This window comes from Erigeron canadensis, chromosome 8 (genome assembly GCF_010389155.1).
Source record: "Erigeron canadensis isolate Cc75 chromosome 8, C_canadensis_v1, whole genome shotgun sequence".
In the NCBI taxonomy this organism is placed as follows: Eukaryota; Viridiplantae; Streptophyta; class Magnoliopsida; order Asterales; family Asteraceae; genus Erigeron; species Erigeron canadensis.
Window position 1 is genome coordinate 29,955,388 of NC_057768.1, and position 9,688 is coordinate 29,965,075.

General features: G+C 31.5%; 1 protein-coding gene across 1 annotated transcript; it reads left to right on the forward strand.

Annotated features, from left to right (window-relative positions):
• Window positions 1-5,330: 5,330 nt before the first annotated feature.
• Window positions 5,331-7,135, forward strand: LOC122578694. Its single transcript, XM_043750713.1, has 3 exons — window positions 5,331-5,866; window positions 6,002-6,187; window positions 6,699-7,135. Exons 1-3 carry the CDS (start codon window positions 5,381-5,383, stop codon window positions 6,981-6,983), a joined length of 957 nt encoding a protein of 318 aa, XP_043606648.1. The 5' UTR covers window positions 5,331-5,380; the 3' UTR covers window positions 6,984-7,135.
• Window positions 7,136-9,688: the final 2,553 nt, after the last annotated feature.

Below are 9,688 nucleotides of genomic sequence, written 5' to 3' on the forward strand. Positions count from 1 at the left end.
CTCTTTATAATAAGTTTTATAACTCAAAATCCCATCTTCTCATAACCGAAAGCCACGAGTGACTGTCGATCAAGTGAATAACAGTATCATGGCCGATATCTTCGACCACCGAATGTTCAAAGATGATCTTGTTGCAGTTGGTCGAAAACTAAAGGCGAAGAGGAAATGGTGTCAAGAACAAATCGATTATATACAAGTCGGGCATTGCACTGATCTTGAGGGTCAATACCTAGGTTGCACCGAGACGGGTACGGCGAAGGGGTACGGGGACAATACGGGTACGGGAAACGGCAAAAATAAAAATTCAGGATACGGGGACGGCAAGGATACGACAATAAAATATATAAAAAATAAAAAATATATTAAAGAAAACTCAAAATAGATAGATATTGATGTAAAGTGTAAACTCAAAACATACTACATGTTCTAAAAACTCGATGTGTATGATATTAATTGAGATTTTTTAGCTGTCTATATACATATATACGTCCAAATCCACATGTCGGTTATAGTTTTTGTATAGGCCGGTTCTAATTTAAAGGGTATACAAACACTAAACCTTAAATGGGCTAGAAAACGTCCCCAAATTCCCCCGAAACGTCCCCAGAACCCTTCCCCAGCCGTCCCACAAATCTGCAACGTCCCCATGCCGAATCCTAGCCGTCCCCGTCCCCCAAACGTCCCCGGGACGGGTACCCTGACCAATTAGGCGTCCCCGTGCATCATAGGTCAATACTTTACTTATTTGCAGGGTAAGATCGACAAGATTGAAAGTTTTATGGAGGAACTTGCTGATGCAGTCGTCAACTTGAACCATTTAATCATAAATGCCGAAGCAGTTTACGAACAAAAAAAATGAGTGTTTAATATGTTGTAATGTTAAGTACTTTTAATTATGTTGTAATGTTTAATATGGTTTAAGTAGTTTTAATTATGTTGTAATGTACTCTTTTAAATAATAAAATGTCATTTTAGGAACTAATATGGAGTGTGTACTGTGTTTTTGAAAGTTTAAATGAGTAATATATATAAGAAAATAATATAAAAAAAAAGAACTTTCATCAGCTTGTCAACTTTCACCCCTGGCTCTTTCTTTCTTCCCCTTCTAGTCCTCCAACGGTCAACTCCTTCTTTCCAACTTTGCCACTTCCGGTCCCTGTCTCCTCCATCCCCCCGCGAGCTCTGAACTCGCCGAACCCATCTCGCCGTGATCTCCCTTCCATGGCAGCCGAAGCTCGCCCGTTCTCGCCCAACTCGTCCCAGCTCATGACGGAGCTCGCGAACGACTCTCTCCCCCCTAAGACTTTGCCTGCCACTTGGGTAACAGCCCAGTGGTGGAGAGGCTTTGTCTTCTTCTTGGTGGTGTGGAGTTCGACTCCCACAATTTAAGAATTTGGTGTAATTTAGATAGGGGTAAGACATAGGATTTTAGCCGTTAAAAAAAAAAAAAGACTTTCCTCGTTAAGAATGAGCCCTGATGATGAGACGCAATGGGCTCTTTAGGGAGAGACGTAGTCCTAACTTATTAATGAACACTTATGTTTTTATCATACTTGACATATCAACGTCAAATCATTAAAAAACAATCTTAATAATACCCCTAACAACGATGAACATATCATCTCTAAAATTGGCTTAAGAATCATCCATAAACTATGATCTGGAAAATCTGAAATCACTGATCAATATGAACAATCTTAATCTTAATACAATAACAAATGTTAAAAATATGCATTTAAAATAAAATTTGTGTTAATTATATCTTTAATGGTTTAGTATTTTCTATGAAAATAAACTAGTAAGTTTTCATTTTTATAAAAACATTTATACATTGTTTCATGAAAATTACTAAAATAATGTGTTCAGATGATATCTAATGTTTATTTATCTTTAATGTATATTAAAACAAAACCTTTAATTCCAAATTAGAAAAGTAAGGACCATTAATTGAATTTCATCTATCATTTTTTACCATTAGATCATTTTGATGACATCATCATTGATTAAAATTTTGGTCAATAACACATTTAGTCATCATAGTTTTATATAAATGTTTATAAAGTCCTTTAATTCTATTTATTTCAATTTAAATGGTCTAATTAAATATCATTTTATAACTTTGTTAACTATACATTTATAATAATAGTACTTCATAGTCTTTAATATATACAACTTATAAATCAATAAAATCATTTATATGGTATATTATATTTTCATGTATATAGAGTTTTATATATTTGTATTTCTAATGTTGTGTAAATGCCACAAATATTTGACCAAATTTCCATTTGAATAGGTTGATATTGGTATTTAAATTTTGATAAATTTTTTTTGATAAATTTACTATACATTTATTTGTTTGTTAATAGCCTATAGTCTATACTCTATATCCTTTATTTCACTATTTTTTAAAAAAGAATTTTAGTTGTATTATTATTTTTATTTAGTTATAATAAAAACATTAAAAGTATAATATTATAATAAAAAATTTCAATTACATTTTCTTTTCATTATTAATAATTTTATTTCAATAACACTACAGACTTTTTTTCAAATATCTTTATATTAGATGGTTTTTAATTATATTATTGTTTAGATGCATATATTAAATTAAAATAACACATTTAGTGCTCTTAATATGAGTAAAAGTTAGGTAGTAACAATATTTATTTAATGTCATAACTAATATAATAGTGAACTTACACTTGTTGGAACATACACTTTGTATCCAATGCATATAATTTAGTTTTATGGCTGAAAAAAATTATCTGTTAACATTCATCGACAATGAACGTAGTATTATAATTGTGGTTCAAAAGTTTGTAAATATCTATTTAGATGTTAATCCTTTTCATATTTTAAAAGTTTTTTAGTTTAAAGAATAATGTATAAATCCCCACGTGTTACGCTGATAATAAGCTAGTACTATATTATAAAAGAAATAATTTTTTATTTTTGAAAGTGTTGAAAAATATGTAATATTTTCACTTAGCATCATTTAAAATATCTTTACATACACTATCCTCTAACGTTAATAATTAAAATACATCATCAATAATTTATCTTTTAAAATATCTCTAATATTAAATCAATTACTTCTATATCAATAATCTACACCACTCGACGTCGTCTCCACTACCAATAGTTTCCCCTACTACCACACCGTCGTCGCCACAACCGTCGTATTGTGCGGATACGATGCTAAGTTATAAGAAGCTAATTCATCATCCTTAAAGATATTGTTAGCAAAACCTGAGAGAGGATATTATATATATATATATATATATATAGGGGGATGGGAATATAAGGTTGTCGGGTATCTAAGCTTAAGTGTGAAACATTCACATATTGTTTTTTAAATCCATAAAAATCATGGGGGCCCATGAATTTATTCATTAAACAAGAAATAATAAAATATTAGTATGTGAGGGGTTCCACACCTAAACTTAGGTGCCGGACAGCCTTATATTCCCTTTTCCCATATATATATATATATATATAGAGGAACAATGAAATAAGAACAGTTTTAAAATAAGAACGGCGAGAACACTTAAAAAACATCATTTTGATGCATTAAAAGTCCATAAAACTAACATAGTGCCTAACTAATTATCATTATTTAAGTGTTTAACAACACATTGATCTGTCAAAATCGAAAAAATCACGTTTTTTGGTGGATGCATTATTTTGAAGAATATGCATCCAAGATGGATGCACAAAACAAAAAACATGATTTTCTTGATTTTGACAGGCCAATGTGTTGTTATACACTTAAATAATGATAATTAGTTAAGCACTATGTTAGTTTTATGGACTTTTAATGCATCAAAATGATGTTTTTTAAGTGTTCTCACCGTTCTTATTTTAAGACTGTTCTCACTGGAGTGTTACCCTATTGCGTTACTTGGTTTTCGTGCGACCCTTTTTTTCTAGAACATTAGCCCTTGTAGTTAAATCGTTTGCAATAATGGTCCTCATTAGCTAACGACTGTTATGTTTTTTCACAACATAGTCCCCGACGTTAAAACTTTTGCAATAATGGTCCCCACTAGCTAATGGTCGTTAAGTTCTATTAAGGTGTTTAACGAAAGTTACAAAAAATGTTGCAAATCAGGTCCTTTTTTCTAACAGGGGGTTGGCTGCTAGAGTTCTTATATTTATTTTCTAAAATGATTTATATGGTACTTTCCATTTCTTTTTGCATTTCATATACAGTAATATAATTTTAGTGCGTTTTCATTACTTTTTTTTTCCACGTTTTGTCACATTTTTTTCCAATTAATCATATACAGTTGATACATTATTTTAATTTTTCAATTAATCATATAATTATACTTAATTTCTAAAGTCTCAATTCTCTCTCTCTCTATATAAAATCAATATATTTTAATTTTTTTAATTTTTTTTATTGTCGTATCTTTGCCGTACCTGTATCCTAATTTTTTAGTTTTGCCGTTCTCCATTCCCATATTGTTCCCGTACCCAATTGCCCTATCCGTTTCGGTGCTACATAAGGTACATGTATTTTAGAAAGAAATTCAGTATTTAATACGTGATATAAATTCATACTATTTAATAGAAGGTAACTCGTTCTCTTTTTCAATAAATGTTACTAATAGAAAAAACATTTTTGCCACTCACCTCTAAATTGTGATTTTTTTATATCGAAAGATCACTAATAAATCTTATAATAAATATATAACTCTTTAATATACCATATAAAATTTTATTAGGGTTTCGTTTAACATGAATTTTTATTTATTTTACTAGATAGAACAATATTTGATAAGGAAAAAAAAAACTAAAAATAAAAGATACTCTTACCAGTATATACTTTGATTGATAATCATGCCAAATTCTTGTCAAAGTTGCTAATAAAATCATTTTTCAAAATAGTTGATTTCATCCGTCACATATATTTTTCTTACTTTGTCATTTTATTAAGAGTTTTGTTAGTAACAACCTTTAAGGTTGTCAGTAAAAACTAATTGGGTGCATTAAAATTTGTACCTTACTGTTAGAAAAATCAGGGGACGGTTTTTAATATATAATGTACAAGTTTTTAAACATGTAATAGTTTTTTAGTGACAGTCCTTAGGGCTGTCAATATCATTTTTCCTTTTATTAATTCATCCTGGTTTTGATTAATCAAATTTAATTTTAGATAAATTACATTACGAAACCATCAAAGATATCATTTCCCATTTTACAAAAATAGAATAAAGGCAACTGTACTTTAGCTGTCCGAACCTTCCTCTCAAATTCCCCACCATCATCTCCTTTCACATCAAAATCAAAAATCATATATATACACACACACTAATAACAACAACTTGATTAATTATTTGTCTTCAATCTTTAAGCCAAACTCTGAAAAAAGATGCATCACACAAAGACCGATTCCGATGCCACAAGTCTCACAGCGTCATCACCACCCCGATCACCACGCCGACCTGTCTACTACGTCCAAAGCCCATCACACTCAACTCCAGCGTTACTCAGCCCAACCGGTTCACCACCCCATTATTCTCACTCATCTATAGGCCACCATTCTCGCGAATCATCTTCGACACGTTTCTCTGGGTCCCTTAAACCACACGGGTCAGGCAAAATCACGCCGAACGATATCGCGTTAAAACGTTATTCGAAAACTTGGGAAATTGATGATCATAATTTAAAACAGTTTCATAATTATCATGATACAATAGAAGAAGAAGGTTTGCTTGATGAAGTTGAATATAAAAAAAACATTCGTAGGAGATGTTATGTTTTGGGATTTGTTGTGTCTTTTTTGGTCTTGTTTAGTTTGTTTGCTTTGATTTTATACGGTGCTAGCAAGCCACAAAAACCTAAACTTACTATGAAGGTACGAATTGAAATTAATTACGAGTATTTTTTTACACAATTCATCGAAATATTTGTTGCGTTTTTTTATATCAGGATTGAGCATTGTTGATATTGACGTTGGCACGAATTTATTAAAATGTGTGTGTTGTGACAGAGTATAACATTTGAGAGATTTGTGATACAAGCCGGGTCGGATTTTACTGGAGTGGCGACGGATATGGTGACCATTAATTCGACGGTTAAATTTACTTTTCGTAACACCGCAACGTTTTTCGGTCTGCACGTTACATCTACGCCGATTGATTTGTCCTTTTCTCAAATTGCACTTGGAACCGGAACTGTAAGTTTTTTTTTTTTTTTTTTAAATCTAATTCTCTAGTCACTATTTATAAACTTCGATTCTTGTTACCGACCAATATGCGTAAAAATTTGTGTCTACCAATGTGGTGTCATAAATAGAAGATTGAGATAGAAAACGCTTATATAATGAGTAAGACATATTTTTAGACACGTATATCATCTATTAATCAATAATATTTGTATGTTTTGTTTGATAAGTTTTCTGTCTAAATTCGTGGGTTATAATTCATTAGTATGGACTTTGATCACGACACTATGAGCTCGATGTAGGTTGTAAAATTTAAATGGATAAAGGATATGATTATAAAATAACACAAGCTTAATTGAAGCTTGGTAACGTACGCTGATGAGCTTTTTAAGCACGAGTACGTCAGTTTGAGACTTTGAGTATTTTATTAGTCAAGTTAAAGGTGTGTTATATGGAGTTTCATCCCTTATAAAAGGAGATTATGAATCTAGTGTTCATACATGGTTTAATTTTGCCTTTGTAGATAAAGAAGTTTTATCAATCGCGAAAGAGCCAACGACTATTGAGCGTTCCAGTGATGGGGAATAAGGTCCCATTATACGGAAGTGGTCAGGGCTTGAAAAGCTTGAAAGGGATACCAACCGCGCCCGTGCCATTGAACCTATCCTTCGTGGTTCGATCTAGAGGTTACGTTTTGGGTCAATTGGTCAAACCAAAATTCTATGACAGAGTCGAATGTAAAGTTGTTTTTGATCCTAACAAGATCAATGTTCCTATGTCACTTAAAAATAATTGTAAATTAGTGTGACCAATTCTTTAGTACTTTTTTTGGTCATGAGGGAGTGGTATACAGCTAAGTAAGTAGTGGCCTTTTTTTCCTTCTTTTTAATAATCATTAAATGTGTAGATTTTTGGACACGGAAATATGTAAGATATATACAGATTGGGTTGACGTTGGCACACGGTTTGTTAGGTTTATTTTCTTACTAACCTTATACCCGCACGATGCAGGGCATAGGGAAAGAACGCTAGTTAATTAACGATACCCACTCGATTATCTGATCACCGTACTTATCGCTATGTGTGTTTTAGACAACGGAGACGATGACGGTTTTCGGGGGCGGTGGCTATGTGTGTTTTAAAGGGAGGCGGTTCTGAGGGGATGTATGTGTGTATTTTGTTTTGGGGGGATGTATGAGTGTGTTTTTTGGTATAATATGTGAGCAACTTCAGGGGAAGGGAAGATAGACAAATTGGTAAGGTTTTCTTAAGGGTATTTTTGATATTTCAGGATTAAAGTGTTTGGTGATAGTGTAAATTAAAAGAATAAAATAAAGAATTTAAAGGTAGAGTTTTTAATTTGGAGAGAGATAGTTTGTTTATATGGTGTATATAGATGTGATTAACTGATTATCAATGTGAAACGAGTCAAGCTTTTGACGAGTCATTTGAGTTCCATCTCCTTTAACTCAAGCATAATAGCTTTCAGTTGAAGATGAACACAAGCTTAATACTCAATTAGTTTTACAGGTCGAACTTCAGAAATTGTGGTCGTTCTCGAACCACAGAGATGATGTTACATTTAACTTGAGTTGTAGTAGTTCTAGAGATGTCTTTCAAACCATCATCATTGCGTCATTTTTATGGTCATCGATCGAGTCGTAAGAAAGACCTTTTATCGTTGTAGCGTTGGCTAAATAGCCCGAACGACTTGATGTGATTATCCGGCGCCTTGTCGATGTGTAATTGAAAGTTTTGCTATTCAAAAAATAAATAAACTTTCGTCCCAGCTAGTTTGACGGTTCTTTTAATTAGCGAGTTTTTCGATCTTCACAAATCACTCGAGCCGACATTTTTAGTTAGAGCGAGTTTTACGAGCTTTTTAAATATAAGATTAGTTTATTTATGATTAAAAATGAAATTATTCGGATACGAGTACTTAGATGAGTTTATAGAGTTTGAGGCGTTGAAATTCAACAAAAATCCTAAAAACATAAACAAGTATCAAGTTTAACTAAAACTAAATATTTGAGGTTGAACAATTCTAAATAAGTTTTCGAACTCGAGCAAAATATTTATAACAGAAGCGAAATATAAAGCTTTTTATATTCTACACAATTTATTAACACCCTGAAGTACACTCAAGTTAAAAATAGTAGGATCGAGTTGGTTTACTTTAGAATCTTAAAAGTAAAGTGTATATATATCAGAAAGTGAAATGTTTGATTTTGACACATACTTTTTGATACTAGAAGGGAACCCACGCGTTGCGGCGGTATTTAAAAACGGTGGTTAAGTGTGGGGATACCATGTTTTAGTGTGAACGAACATGAGCAAAATCTTACTAAAACAAAAGCAAATCCCGATAATGTATCATTTTGTAAATGGTAGCTACAAATTATACATCATCCAAAAATAAGTCTATTCTAAAGGGAAAAAAATCTATACATTCCAAAAGTTCTTCATTGGAATCAATTGCTTAGCTTTGCTCAATATAAAGCTAATAATCTTCATCGTGGTCATATATCTTTGATACCTATCATCATATACAAAATGTGTAACTATTTAAATTCCATTATACTAATCAGAAAACGCAAACGGTGAATAAATGATGCTTATGACAATTATAAACAAAAGAAATATAAATTTAGATCATACTAAGGATTATAAATCTCCATAATTTAGGTATCAAGTAAAACTTCTTTATACACGTCAATGAAAATCTTTTGTAGGCATAATAATCATCTATATCTTTACTACAATATATTCCAAGTATTTGAGAATCTCTTTGTATATGATCCTGTCAATGATACTATATACGTGCTATAAAAAATAAGAAAAAAGCTACAGTTCAAAATATACCATTGCTAGTATATCATTAGTTAACAATCTCAAAGCTCCTGTCATAAGACAGATAAATTGTTTTATATATAAACCTTGATTATGATTTTAACACCACAGGCCAACATATTGTGTATCAATATTTGTAATATTATTAAAATTATTATTATTGTATATTAAACCCATTCAAGTCTCAAATAATCCTGGAAGTTGAATTGTAAATTTGACATCGTTAGTATTTGCATAAATCTTAAAAAACAAATTAGTTGTTCCATAATATAAGTATTAGGTACTGCCAAATGTCATATATCTATTTTACATACATATGTGCTAATATACTTTGTTATAGTTAGAACTACCAATAAGAACACATTGTGCCTCAATTTTCACTACTATAATACACATAAAGCCATGAGTAGATAATGTAATGATCATTAATAAAAATATCCAAACAATATATAAATACAAATATTCTAAGAGTGTAATCCATAAGTGTAATCTGTACCATAATGTAGAAACTAAAATGTGCAATAGATTGGACAAATATGTTGGTTAATCTGAAGGTAACTATGCAGACTCGGGAATGTAAACATGCAGTTGTTAGCCATGGTTGCAATGAAGGGGTTCTAACTAATTAAATCGTCTAAAAAGAGTGCTAAAGGCCAAGCTAAC

What these genes read in the sequence shown, in the direction of transcription:
- LOC122578694 (XM_043750713.1), top strand. Translation starts at nt 5,381, where the DNA reads ATGCATCACACAAAGACCGATTCCGATGCCACAAGTCTCACAGCGTCA. An exon ending in AACCTAAACTTACTATGAAG is followed by an intron (nt 5,867 to 6,001) that starts GTACGAATTGAA and finishes GTGTTGTGACAG; the next exon opens with AGTATAACATTTGAGAGATT. An exon ending in TTGCACTTGGAACCGGAACT is followed by an intron (nt 6,188 to 6,698) that starts GTAAGTTTTTTT and finishes TTGCCTTTGTAG; the next exon opens with ATAAAGAAGTTTTATCAATC.